Source organism: Cuculus canorus, chromosome 1 (assembly GCF_017976375.1).
Source record: "Cuculus canorus isolate bCucCan1 chromosome 1, bCucCan1.pri, whole genome shotgun sequence".
In the NCBI taxonomy this organism is placed as follows: domain Eukaryota; kingdom Metazoa; phylum Chordata; class Aves; order Cuculiformes; family Cuculidae; genus Cuculus; species Cuculus canorus.
This window is the reverse complement of record NC_071401.1, coordinates 132712666-132725813: the sequence shown is the minus strand read 5'-3', so window position 1 is coordinate 132725813 and position 13148 is coordinate 132712666. Positions and strand designations below refer to the sequence as shown.

At 39.5% G+C, this 13148-nt stretch overlaps 1 protein-coding gene across 6 annotated transcripts in view; it reads left to right on the top strand.

Annotated features, from left to right (window-relative positions):
* The window catches only part of RIMKLB (ribosomal modification protein rimK like family member B), a 57565-nt gene that overhangs the window by 27192 nt on the left and 17225 nt on the right, over nucleotides 1–13148 (top strand). For 5 of the 6 annotated variants that reach the window (XR_008450031.1, XR_008450030.1, XR_008450029.1 and 2 more), the window contains exons 4-5: nucleotides 9870–10100; nucleotides 12000–12086. Coding sequence is in view for 3 of the 6 variants with exons in the window: in XM_054068005.1 (XP_053923980.1) it covers nucleotides 9870–10100; nucleotides 12000–12086 (318 nt within the window). In the remaining 3 variants the exon portion in view is untranslated. Of the gene's footprint in view, nucleotides 1–5860; nucleotides 5901–9869; nucleotides 10101–11999; nucleotides 12087–13148 lie in introns of those variants that run through there. The other variant, XM_054068033.1, reaches the window with a different exon arrangement.

Genomic DNA, 13148 nt, shown 5'->3' with positions numbered 1-13148 from the left:
GGTGAGATAGCTAATCTCTTAAATGTGTTGCCTTCAAAGGTCAAAACAAGCTGAAAGTGGGGGATGATCCTTCTGCCTCCTTTAGTCTGCTCTCTGTGAGTACAATACTACCACTGCATGATTTTTTTGTTTGGCTGCTCTGGTTGGAAGGACCTGTGTAATTCTGAGGAGCGTTTCGTTTTAACATAGTTACAGATAGTTTGGAGTGTCTTCATTAGAGAACATACTAAGCAGATGTCTTCATTAGTTAACGTCTTTTTGGCACTAAGTGGAAGCTTCTGCATCCATAACAGGTAAGAAATAGTACTGTAGGTTTATACCTGTATTTTCTTTACATCCTGGGCATGGAGCACACATGCAGCTACTGCAGTTCAGTTTTAACCCTCTAAAGCTGGAAAGAGGAAACAAGCTCAGTGAGTGAGCTTACAGAAGTGTGGAAAAAATGAGGTTCTTCCTTTTCTAGCTCTGCTTTGTGTGTAGTTTTACATTAATGTCTGTCAGAACTAAGAAAGTTTGCATTGTATCTTTTGGTCTAGAACAGCATTTTTTTTTTTTTAATTCGGTGTAGGAAAATACTGTACTCCTGAAGAGACTCGAAACTGTTGTATAGGCTCTATTTGAGCCTGTACAAGCCTATACAAAATCAAGGTTTTCTCTTGACACACCAAAAAAACCCAAAAGGTGCAGAATCTCCCTGGAGATGAGAGATATTTTTGCACATGTTAGGGTCAATTTTAACCCTAAATTTTCCTGAAATATCATGGTTGAATTCCTTCCTTTAAGAAAACATATTTATCTCCAAAATAAGTGCCTCCTGTTAATACATTTAATGCAGTTTTGACTAGAAGGTTCTTAGGCTGGAATGACAGGTTGAAACAGTAAGCTGAAGGGATCCTTCCATTCCTTAAAATTCAGGCTCAGTTAAACATGTTTAGGGATACTAGGAAAAAGATATTTATTAAAAGCTTCTGACAACATAGAAGTGCTTCTAGATGTTTTCTCTGTTATAGGAGACAGATATGAAAGATACACGTCTTTGTTAGGAGTTGAAACTCACGTGGGATACTTCTCCATTCAGCAGTTTGCTTAAGTAGTAAAAGGGTGAAATACTGATGTGAAAGGAGGTATTGTTTGGTAGCAGAGAGACTTGAGATACATAACTTATGCATTTTAGAATGATTTAATAGATTTTTGGCATTTTAGTTTTGTCCTCACATAGGAGGAGAACCCGCTGCCATTCTGTCTTGCATGAATTCTTCCTCTGGATTTCTTTCTGATTTTGGAAAGACCTTTTCAATTACCCATTTCTTTTTTTCAATTGTGTCCTTAATTTTTTTCTTCACCTATTAAAAATGGTTAAAGCTAGAAGACAATAAAAGGTATCAATTGCTTTTGGTTCACAGATCTAGCCTTAATCACTCTGCTTAATATTGATTTAGTGAGGTACACATGTAGAAATCTGACCTGTTTTCCCCTTGTACCTGAGAAGAACCCCTAATCCAGAATGGTCATAATCACTGTGAACATTGTGGTCCTTTGCAAGTTTTTCATCATTTTCAATTGCCCATGCGTTTTTAAGAATGATTCCATGTTCTTCCTGGGGAAGGGAAGAGCCCAGAAAGGGACATGAAGTAAGGCTGGTTTAACTGGAGTCCTTGCTTAGTTTCTGTTTGGAGCTACAGTTGTGGGCTTTTGTCAAAGTTTCCCCAATGCTTGCGTTAGGAATTTTTGAATTGAAGCTGAAGCTTCTCCTCTTTATTTCTTCTGTTCTCTGTTTCAGAACAGAATGGCATAGTACAGTTCTAGAGAGGTCAGCTTTGTCGCTGTGTGTGATTTCATTTGAACTGCTGAGCTATGGAAGTGTATCATGGCAAGAAAGCCTTTGTAGTTAGTTTTGTGTGGAGGAGGAGATTGAGGTCATATTAAACCCATAAGGTTAAATAGCAGCACTTGTTAATTTGATTAAAAAAACTAGTAAATAGGATATGAAGGGAGAGAATATGAGCTGAAAGCACCGAGCACATTAGTGTTGTAGAAATCTGCTTCTGTGTACACTAGAGTACAAAACAGCTTGGTAATACAAGGGGTCAAAGGGCTTTTGCATGGCAGTGAAATTTTGGAGAAATTGTGCACAACTTAATGTTCGAACTAATAAACTGTGTCTGTCAGATGGTAGGTGATGTAGAGGAGAAAATGCCCTCCAAAGAGGGAAGTTTATTTTGGTGTCAGTAAATCAAATCAGTGGATTTCTAAAAATAGGTGCTTAGTTGTTCTTCAAGGTTAAATTCTAATTTAAATAGAAGTGCATTTAAAGGGTTATATTTTACTACATATCATGCAGTTTGTGGGAGTTTGTTGTTTATAGTTGTTTTATAAGATAGATCTGTAAAGTTAAATCAGCCTATTGCAGCAAGCTTTTGAGGTATAGTATTTGTAAATATTAGTTCTACTTTTGTTAATTATTCCTAAATTCTGCCACTCTTTTGGCAGAATTCGTGTTCAAAGTACGCTGAGTTTCAAAATCTCAGAGATCTAGTTGTGTTTGCATTTGTTGAGGGAAGGTATATCTTGTTATTGCCAGTAATCCACTGTTAAAATCCGCTGGGATATTTCCCTTTTGAACTTTAAGCTTTCTTTTGCATCACAATTAGGATGAAACACATTTAATTCTCTGCAAGTAAACTGTAAGTAATTATAAACACTTTAGAACTTTAACACAAATATTATGCAGTGTCTTGTGACAAATATTATGCAGCGCCTTGTGGCTGACAGATATGGGGATGGTGAATGAACCAAAAATAGTAATGCTCTGTTTTGAGAACAGCAGTGGGTCTAGGTTTGTAGAGAAACTCAGTGATTTTTTTGTTAGAACAACTGATTAATTAGAAAAGGCAGGAAGCAGAATGTGATGTCCTCAAAATTCAAGGAAAGGTTTGTGTGATAGAAGTTAAATTCATTATACCCTGCCTGCTGCGTGACTGTTCATTTGGGAAGCATTAGCAACTCCATGGATGGATGGATGAATAAATTGATACAACGAAGTTGAGAGAGCTGGAGAATTTCAGGATAACATACTTTCTCTGAGGAAAAATCTGGGTAGTATTTTTGGAAGTTCTTACTCTCTTTTGGGAATGTGGTGAGAGCTGGTCTATGTTTAGTGCTTTTGAAAATTTGATTCAAATCTTATTTTTTGGAGTGGTACATGCACTTGTATGCTATGCCTATTAGACGTGTGTTCTGCATACTGGATCTGTATGAATACTGAAACACTTTTTTCCTGCTTCATTTTATAGAATCACAGAATTGTTTATGTTGGAAAGTCCTTTAAGATCATAAAACCAACTGTTAAATTATTAAAAATTAAATAATTTAACTTAAATTAAATTAAATAATTTAACTTCTCTTGTCATGTTTGGGCACTTGGCAGTCACACAGTTCTCAGATAAATTCTGTGGAATATATATATTTGTAAGTCAGCTTGCAAAAAGGTGACTTAATGACTAAAATGTTTTATGTTCCTGGATTCATGGCAGTGCTGCAAACCCACCTTTTGCGCTTCATTCCTGCTCTTTTGATCCATTTGATCAGAACTGTGACGTGATAGGTCATGAACTTCCATGGGTAGCATGGCAGTTATTGGTTGTCTTCAGGCACAGATTGAAAGGCTTGTTCTTCATCATGAACAGCTGTTTGCCAATTTAGGTTTTTCTAGTGTACCTGTATAGGAGTAAATGTAAATGTAGTATTTCTCCCTGTGAAAGTTTCTTCTTTGTTGCTCTTATGTCAGTATCCTTTGGGTTTCTTGCCTAGGCTACAGCTTCTGATGTTTCCAGCTACTCTGGTCTTTTCATCTATCATAGCCTGTCAATTAATACTGATGATTCAAATTGTGTAAAAATAGGAGCTTGATAGCAGTAATTTGATTTATGTGTAAGGCTACCAAGATCTTCTGCCTGTGTAGTAAATACTTTAAGCTTATAACTTTGTATCATACCATTATATTCAAGCTGTTGGCTGTGGTTCTTATAGTCACATGCTGTAATTGAAGACCTGAATTTGAGTTGTAAGTACTTCACGATCTTGGTGACCCAGTTTGCATTTTTTGGCTGTTTTCCGAAATCATAATTTTGAACAAAAGTACGTAAAGAAATTTACTTGATATTACTGAGATTTTTATTGTTGTTAAAAATTCCTGATGTCTGCTATAATGCGATCTATAATAGCTCTGAAAGTATTTTTGGTGTCCTTGCAAATCTTAGAGATTTTAGACCTGTTTCCTGAAACTAGGTTCCTTTTGTAAAAACATTTGCGTTCTTTCAGCTGAAAGTAAAATTACTCATAACATGCAAAGTGGACATGTGCTGTTGCTTTGCAGTAGCTGTTAATCTGCCGATGAACTGATTCTTGAAGAGCTTGGAAGGGCTTTGTGTAGAATGTAAAGTGACTAGAATGAGTTTAAAAAATGTCTAGCAATTTTAAATGCTGCTTGGGTGTGAATTAAGATGTCCTGAAGCCATCCACAGTGTCTCGAAATTTTGATCTTTTTTAGTTGTCCATAATGCCATCAGTGCAGAAGTGCTTTTTAGTGTTTCTAAAGCACAAGAAGGAAGGGTAACTGGGCAGGTGAAACACCAGTGCTTATGGATTGTAGAAGATGTAAGGCTGCAGCGTAAGAATTTATATATTCTGGCTGTGGTTGACTTGCAGAAGTGTGTTAGGCTTGCAGGCTTTGCAGGATAGTGTTGTTATGTCTGTATTTGGGTGCTTAGCTTGTTCCAGCTGTGCAATGAGATTCATTATTGTACAGTCCCTTCACTGAGCCTTAAGGTCAAGCATTTTTGCCTTGTGTTTTGCTGTAGGGTGGGAACAAGCACATAGTCAACTTAGGAGTCTCAGCTGATGGGCAGCAACTTGTTAACTCAGGATAACTTGGTTTTGTTTGTATGTCTGTGTTTTGAGGCATTTAATTTGAAATGTGTGCCACCTAAATGATAACTGTCTTAAGAGTGAGGCTTTTTAATTGAGTAGTTGTGATGATCATGACATAAATTTGTCATACGATAGAAGACAGAAGATACTAAAAAGACCCTGCATGCATGAATAAGGGCTGGGAGGTTCCAGAATTTTGTGGTTTTTTCCAAAGTGTGTGCATCCACCCTAAACTTATACTAAAGTTGAGAGTCTGTGGACTTGGTGGGTTCCTGTGATGGCTTCTTATCTGTTTGGGTCAAAATAAGCCTTTTTAGCAGAGACCATTTACTTTGCACTTTAAACTTACATGCTATTCTTTGGGAACGATAAGCAGCAGAACCAGTTAGGCCAACTGATGGTGAATAGTGCATTTGTCCACTCAGTTCTGTTACGTGCTGCTTTGGGTTGTCTATGAGAAGCTTGAGGCTTTTCAGCTCTGTTTGAGGGACTTAGTGTAACCAGCCAAGTTCATTGCCATGTGATGACAGTTGCGTTGCAGAAGTTCCTCTTGCATGTTCATCTGGATATTGTGATGTCTGGTTTATGATGTTAAAGGTCTACCATATTCCATTTTGGAGAGTTTCATCTTGCAGAACAAGAACAAAGAAAGCTGGTACAGATCTTGTTCAAGTACAGAGTTTAACCTGTTTTTATAGTGTGATATCCCAACTCAAAAGTCTTTATCTCTCATAGGGCTGAGGAATACCCAAATGTTTCATGATAACCTAAGGAATTGTTCTCCGGGCACTGATGAAATGGTTGTTATATGTTGGTAAAGTTCATAGTAGTAGATAAGCATGAAATCTCATTTTCCTGGCTGTCAGCATTGTTTCTTCAAAGGGCTACACAGCTGTTTGTTTGCTATGTCTGCAATGTCATGGACATCCACTGAGAAAGCCAACAGATGGACCAACTTGTTATTTGTCAAGGTACTTCTGTGTGATCTGGACATTTGCCTTCTGTGTATTTGTGAGGTCACAGAATCATAGAATCACCAGGTTGGAAAGGACCCACTGGATCATCGAGTCCAACCATTCCCAACACTCCCTTAAACCATGTCCCTAAGCACTTCATCAACCCGTTCCTTAAACACCTCCAGAGAAGATGACTCGACCACCTCCCTGGGCAGCCTGTTCCAGGTCAGTTCATTGTCCACAGGAAGCTGTGAATATAACTCAGCTACTACTGTTCTGGAACCAGGATGGTGCAAGGGAAAGAGAGTTCATTTCCATTTTCAAAAAAAAAAAGCTTGATTATCTCTTAACCACTCCAAGTGACATTTCTGTAAAACATGTTTTTTTCCTTTCTGTGTCTTTGTGTTCAGGAATTGGTTCTTTAGAGACAAAATTAACTGTGTGCATTAGTATCTTCTGTGTTACTGCTTTCAGCCCATCCTAGTGAATAAATATTATTTTATCATCCATCCTATTCAGCAGAAATGACCATTAACCTGACTGTTAACTGCTGGGTCTCAGATAGAATGCTGAATACAGGCTTGTTCCAAAATGGCAGTATCTGGCTCTCCTTTTACTGTAATAAAGCTGCTTCTGTTTGCAGCACTGTGTTGCTGGGAGACTGCGGCTAATTTTTATGGCGCATGTCAGTAGTAGTGATTGAAATTAAAATACGTTTCATTGAGTAGGGTCTTCTCTTTGTTTGTAAACTGTCTTCTGTGAGGGGAGAGAAATTTTTTTTTTTTCTTTGGCGAGAACGCTATCCAGACCAGAGGAAATGATTGAATCTGGGGAAAAAAGCTCAGATTGTTCTGTTGGTAACATCATTGTACTTCCAGAGTCACTCCAGGTGGGATGAAGGCCTGGCTGAATTTGCACCAGTCTGATAGTCAAGTCTAAGGCAGATATTTAGGAGAATTCCGGGTGAGCCGTATACATCTTTTTGAACTGCTGTTTTTCAGACTCTGTGGTGGAAAACTTTAGCATGTAATGTGACTTTAAAGCAAAGCAACAAAATAAATCCTGAGAGATAATAAGAAGCTAAGTAGTTTTGGTTCACAACAAAGATACAGTGGCAATTTTGGAAAATGCAGTCCTTTTAAAAATGGTTGGTACAGACCTTGCACCTGAATCAGTATAGGCATGCTATTGCAGTGACAAAAAGTGGATGTAATTGGGTGTGTGCTTCAATGAGAAAATATGTGTCTAAGGTGGAATCTGACTAATAAGTCAAAAGTCTTTTGCTTGCTGAGTCTGCATTCTTTTTCTGGCTAAAGAAGATGGTAATCTGTTTCCTGATGTTCACATTCTGCTTAGGTTTTTAGCAGTGTCTTGCTTTTTATCTTCCTTGAGATGCCTCTACAAAATGGTGTGTGTGTGTCTCTGAAGCCTGCTTGCTTAAACACGCAAGTCATGTCAGCTGCAATGCGGCAGTGCTTGGTGCTAATGAGGTGAGCAGCCAGAGCACCCGTCTGCTTATGTTTTCTCGTCTCTGTGCAATTACGGCTATGGGGATTGGAAAAAGGAATTTGTATTGCATATGGCTCTGTTTCGGCCTTTCCAGAGTGTGGTTTATGTCCTCCTGCGGACTGGGCAGCACGTTTCTAGTTCCATTTTGGAAGTTGGGTGGATGTTTCACTATATTCAAGGGAAGCTCTAAATAGGTCTTGGTTGGGAGAATAAAAGAAAATGGAAAGTACAGAGAGAGGGACACTCCCCCTTCCCCCCCCATTAATTCAAGTGCACCTTAAAATTAAATATATTGCCTGGCAATATGTGTCTTCAGGTTGAGTAGATGCAAGTCTCTGTTTGAAAAGCAACATCTTTGGAATAGGGCTTATGGATAATTATTTTGGATTAGGTCTGAATAGCTACAGCTGGCCTTTCAGAGGCACAGAAATGCAGATACACTGTGATTTCTAAGCTTACCTCCCTTCTCTTTAACCCTCAAGATGCTGACAGCAGTGTAAGCTGTGTATTTTATGCTGAAGTCTGACAGTTGTACTTTGAACATAAGGGAAATAAACTGAATAGCAAATCCTTTTTGTCTTTTCCCATTCTCACGTGCCAACCTGTCTTCATCGAGCTTGGTGCCTTCTTTTTCAACTGTGTCATATTCCTATTCCTGCAGCCTGTCTTTCAGTGTTTCTTTTCAGAGACAGTTTGTAAAGCTGTAGGTCGTGATTAAGTAATACATAGGTCTTGTTGGCAAAGCTGGCTTTCCTTCTGTTTCCTGTCTTCATCTCACGGGGTGCTGCCCTGTTAGCTGATGAAGTTATTTCTGTGTACTTACTTAGTGTAAATCAGATTGTTAAAATTATCTGTGTTAAAATACTGCTTTTTATTTTTTATTTATTTTTTTTTTTAAGGGTCATATGTAATCTCTCTTACTTTGGCAATATGCTGTATAACGTGATACCACAGAGGGATCAATACAGCTGGGAGAGGTGTGTAGGCAAGAACCAGTGATGGGAGGTAGGAACCTCCTGAGTTGCTGGTGCTGCTGATGTGGATGTAGCGTGCAGCTAACACCAATAGAAAGGATGATGTAACAACCTATAAAAGAAGTCCTTCACCCTGTGAAGGAGTCCAAGATTGCATGTCCTAATGCAATCTGTTCTTTGCCTAGTCCTAGTTTCATGTGGGTTAAGAGTCACACGAAATAGCACAACTGACAATAGGGACTGTCTGCCACAGCATTCTCTTAGAGGCTCATGGCTTAGACAGGTGTACTCTTTGCTGGGTTAAAAACTGGCTAGATCGCCAAGCCCGAAGAGTTGTGGTGAGTGGAGCTAAATCCATTTTTCTGCTGGTCACAAGCAGTGTTCCCCAGGGCTCAGTGTTTGGGCCAGTTCTGTTCAGTATCTTTATCAATGATTTGGATGAGGGGATTGAGTGCTTCCTCGGTAAGTTTGCAGATGACACCAAATTGGACAGAAGTGCTGGTCTGCTTGAGAGTATGGAGGCTCTGCAGAGGGATTTGGACAGGCTGGATTGATGGGTTGAATCCAGCTGTATGAGGTTTAACAAGGCTAAGTACCTGGGTGCTGCACTTTGGTCACAACAACCCTGTACAGTGCTACAGGCTTGGAGGAGAGTGGCTGGAAAGCTGCCCGTCAGAAAAGGACCTGGGCTCCTGGCTGACAGCCGGCTGAATGTGAGCCAGCAGTGGCCCAGGTAGCCAAGAAGGCGAACAGCATCCTGGCCTGTATCAGAAATGGTGTGGCCAGTAGGAGTAGGGAAGTGATTGTGCCCTGCACTCACCACTGGTGAGGCTGCATCTTGCATACTGTGTTCAATTTTGGGTGCCTCACTACAAGAAGGACGTTGAGGTACTTGGAGCGTGTCCAGAGAAGGGCAATGAAGCTGGTAAAGGGGCTGGAGCCCAAGTCTTGTGGAGACTGGCTGAGGGAACTGGGGCTGTTTAGTCTGGAGAAGAGGAGGCTGAGGAGAGACCTTATTGCTCTCTACAGCTACCTGAAAGGAGGTTGTGGTGAGGTGGGTGTTGGTCTCTTCTCCCAAGTAACTAATGATAGGATGAGAGGAAGTGGCTTCAAGTTCCATTAGGAGAGGTTTAGATTGGACATTAAAAAAAAAAAATTCTGTACCGGAAGATTGGTCAAGTGTTGGAACAGGCTGCCCAGGGAAGTGGAGGAGTCACCATCCCCTGAGGTGTTAAAAAAACATGTAGACTTGACACTTTGGGACCTGGATTAGTAGATACAATGGTCATGGGCTGATGGCTGGACATCATGATCTTGGAGGTCTTTTCTAACCTTAATGATTCTGTGATTCTATGCATTTTAGGGAGAGTAGTGCTGTTTTAAATGCTCTCTGTTGAAATCTGATAGCTTTGTGATCCATATACTGCAGTATTTCTTTGCCTGTTTATGTTCTCATGAAGACCTTGTAGTTGATTGGGGTGTTTTTCTCTTCCATATTTAGGTCTCCGAGTGAATGGGGAGCTAATTACTGCTTACCCGCAAGTGGTGGTTGTGCGTGTACCAACACCGTGGGTGCAGAGTGACAGTGATATCACAGTCCTTCGTCACCTAGAGAAGATGGGCTGTCGACTGATGAATCGTCCCCAAGCCATCCTCAACTGTGTCAACAAGTTCTGGACGTTCCAAGAACTTGCTGGTCATGGTGTGCCTCTTCCAGACACTTTTTCATATGGTAAGGCTTTTGGATCAAAAGGATAGCATAGTTGCCTACTGGAATTTATGCTTTTGCAGTGCAAAAGATAGGAGTTCAGTTTTGGAAATGCGTAGAGTACAGTAGTGTACACAGAAATTGGAAATGCGTAGAGTACAGAGTACACAGATAAGTGTTAAGTAACTAGAAGAGGAAATTAAAGTCACAACCTTCAGATTCTGTTTTTGGCTTTGTTGATTAGCTGTGGTGCTTTGGGAAGAGTATGTCAACTGTACCTAAGCCTTGCAAGCAACTGACTTTGTTACTACTAAGTCACTTTGAATGCCTTTCCAATTGCCTGAAGCAGCAGACAAGAACTTGAGGAACTAAATGTCAGTGTATTATAAAGATCTAGACTTTCATAAAACCTGAAGATAGATTAAACTTCTATATGAGCAAAAAAATCTGAAAATACATTAGTTCTTGTGAAAGGACAAAGAGAGTACAGGCCCTCGTGTTTGACTTTTAACAATTGTTTGGGGTTTGTTCCTGCCAGAACAGTTAATTATTAATGTTTCTTGTGCCTGCCTCTGGAGTCTGGGTTTCCTGACAGACTGCTAGATTAGAAGAACTTTTATCTGAGCTACCATGGTGCTATTTCTCCTTTTAATTACAATATATTAAAAAATAGAAGATATTTCTCAACCTTCCTTTCCTTCTTGGGACACATCAGTGCTTTCCTTCTCTTTTTGTGGTTGCACCAATGGGAACTTGACAAAACTACAAAGAAACTTGACAAAACAAAAACCATGGGTTTCTAACCATTACTGTGAGCTACTGTTTCCATCAATTACTGTGAAAAAACGTTTGAGAAGACTTACCTTTTCTCTATAGATGTGGTTACTCTAGCTCTTTGAAAAAGGCATGTGTTTAATTTTTTGAGGGGGAAGGGGAGATCGTGAATGATGGGATAATTGCAGAGCATCTCTGATCATAACTCCTTGCCATTTCTTTTAATGCCTGCCTCTGGAATTTGACAGAAGCATGACGTTCCATTTATTTATTTATCTATTTGTTTTTATTTTGACACAAGTGTCAAGGTTTTGCCAAGAAAAACAGGATGTGCTGAATGACATTATACCATGAGACACATTAAAATCCATGGCAGCGTAGGAGCAGCTGCTGCTGGCTTTGTGACCTGTGTCTTGGCTTGACTCCTGCACTTTACTGCTTATGCTGTAAGAGGAGTCTCATCCATTTGTCTGCTGACTTTCTCTTCTATATTTCTTGTACGGTGGTCAGCCTTCTGTAAATTGAACTGAACCTGGATAACCTTGAAGTATCAACCATAATAATGTGAACAGTCATTAAAAGCTACTTTCTAAGGTTCTTACAGATGCAGCGAGACAAAAGGGTTGGAGTACTACTTCAGGAAACAGGGCACATGAGATGTGGGAGATGGGGAGGTGGAGTGACAAGGTTTGGGTTGTTGCTGCTTTCTGGATTATGCCTTGTCTTTGTATTCCATGCTGCTTTCCTAGTTAGTAGTTTAGATGGAACTGTTACTGATGTCACGACTGTGCTATTTTCCTGCTAGACATTTGAAAAGATGGGAGTTGATAAAGTGAAAGAGATAAACTGGAACAAGATAGTAGAATTGAGGCATTGAGATTTGGAAAACATGGTTCAGCCTTTTGGGGTTGTGATCAAGAAGCCTTTGTTAACTTGCGTCTTCCATTTCAAAGGAAGTAGGAGATAGTATCCCACAGATCATAAACACCTTCAAAGTCTTAACATACTTCATGACCAGGTTCCTTTTAACTGATAGTTTTTTCTGCATTATCTAAGCTGTAAGGGTGGGAGGAATATATGGTAATTACATCCCCAATTTGGCCACACCATATTGGTGGCACATAATGTTGTTGATTTTCTTTTTGCCAGGTGGTCATGAGAATTTTGCCAAAATGATTGATGAGGCGGAAGTGCTGGAGTTCCCTATGGTGGTGAAGAACACGCGGGGTCACCGAGGTGGGTGTGAGGTCAGGGGTGAGCGCAAGGAGTATTCTGAGCAGCACTTTTTAAGATTTTTGTCTCGTCAGGGGTTGATAGGTAAGAAGATCTTCTATTAGGTGTTGGACTTATTTGAGGTACGTCTCAATTCAATCACCCCTCGACTGCCGAATGTTGAGTAGGCTGCAACACTGGGAAACAGTTTTAGTAGAACCTAGTTGTGCAGTAGCAGAGGGAATAGTGGTTCAAAATTATGGTACATTGGTGACTTCTGTGAGAAAAGCTTTGAACCGGAATAATGGAAGGTCTGGCTATAGGTAATTAGTAAGAAGCCTGTATGGATTTTAAGTATATTCCTACATAGGTGTAAGAAATGAAATCTTAATTTAGTCTGATTTGATGTTTTTTTTACTTGACTTCGCCTATAATTAGGATTCTGATTTAAATAAAATCTCATGTGTTGTTTGTCAAACTGGATCTCTGATGGCGCTGGTGGTAATACATTAGGTTCAGATTAAATTGTTCTGTTATCAGTCTTTTGTTTGAAGTGTTGAGTATGAAACAATACATCAATTTTGTTTAATGTTTGATTGTGATCTAAAGGAAACCTGGTGTACAATACATTTCAGAGGTTACTTGCAGAGGAGGTTGTAGTGGTTTTATTTACTTTAAAAGCAGTTTAATAAATACTAGAAGAAAAAGAGACTGAATCTGAAGTTTAAGATCATAAACCAGCAGTTACCTTAAACAAAAGCATGATATAAAGAGACCACTTCTTCCTCCTTATTGTCCGTCAGTTTGTTCCCACTCCGCATTGCTCTGGTGCATCTCTTCTGCTGGCATGAGTATTTCTGCAGCCATGTAGCAAATGGATTCAGGAATTGATGTTTAATGAATCTAGATGGCTTATTTTCACTTTTATTAATTCCTTACACGAATTATTATTTACTTGTGCAAACGCTTGTGTTGGTGTAATAGAAGAAAGAGAGCAAAAGGCTGGGGCAGAGGAAGATCAGACCTGCTTCTGTTTGTTGGTAATGATACGTGCTTGTATGGTTTACAAGTGTTTGTAGAACTATG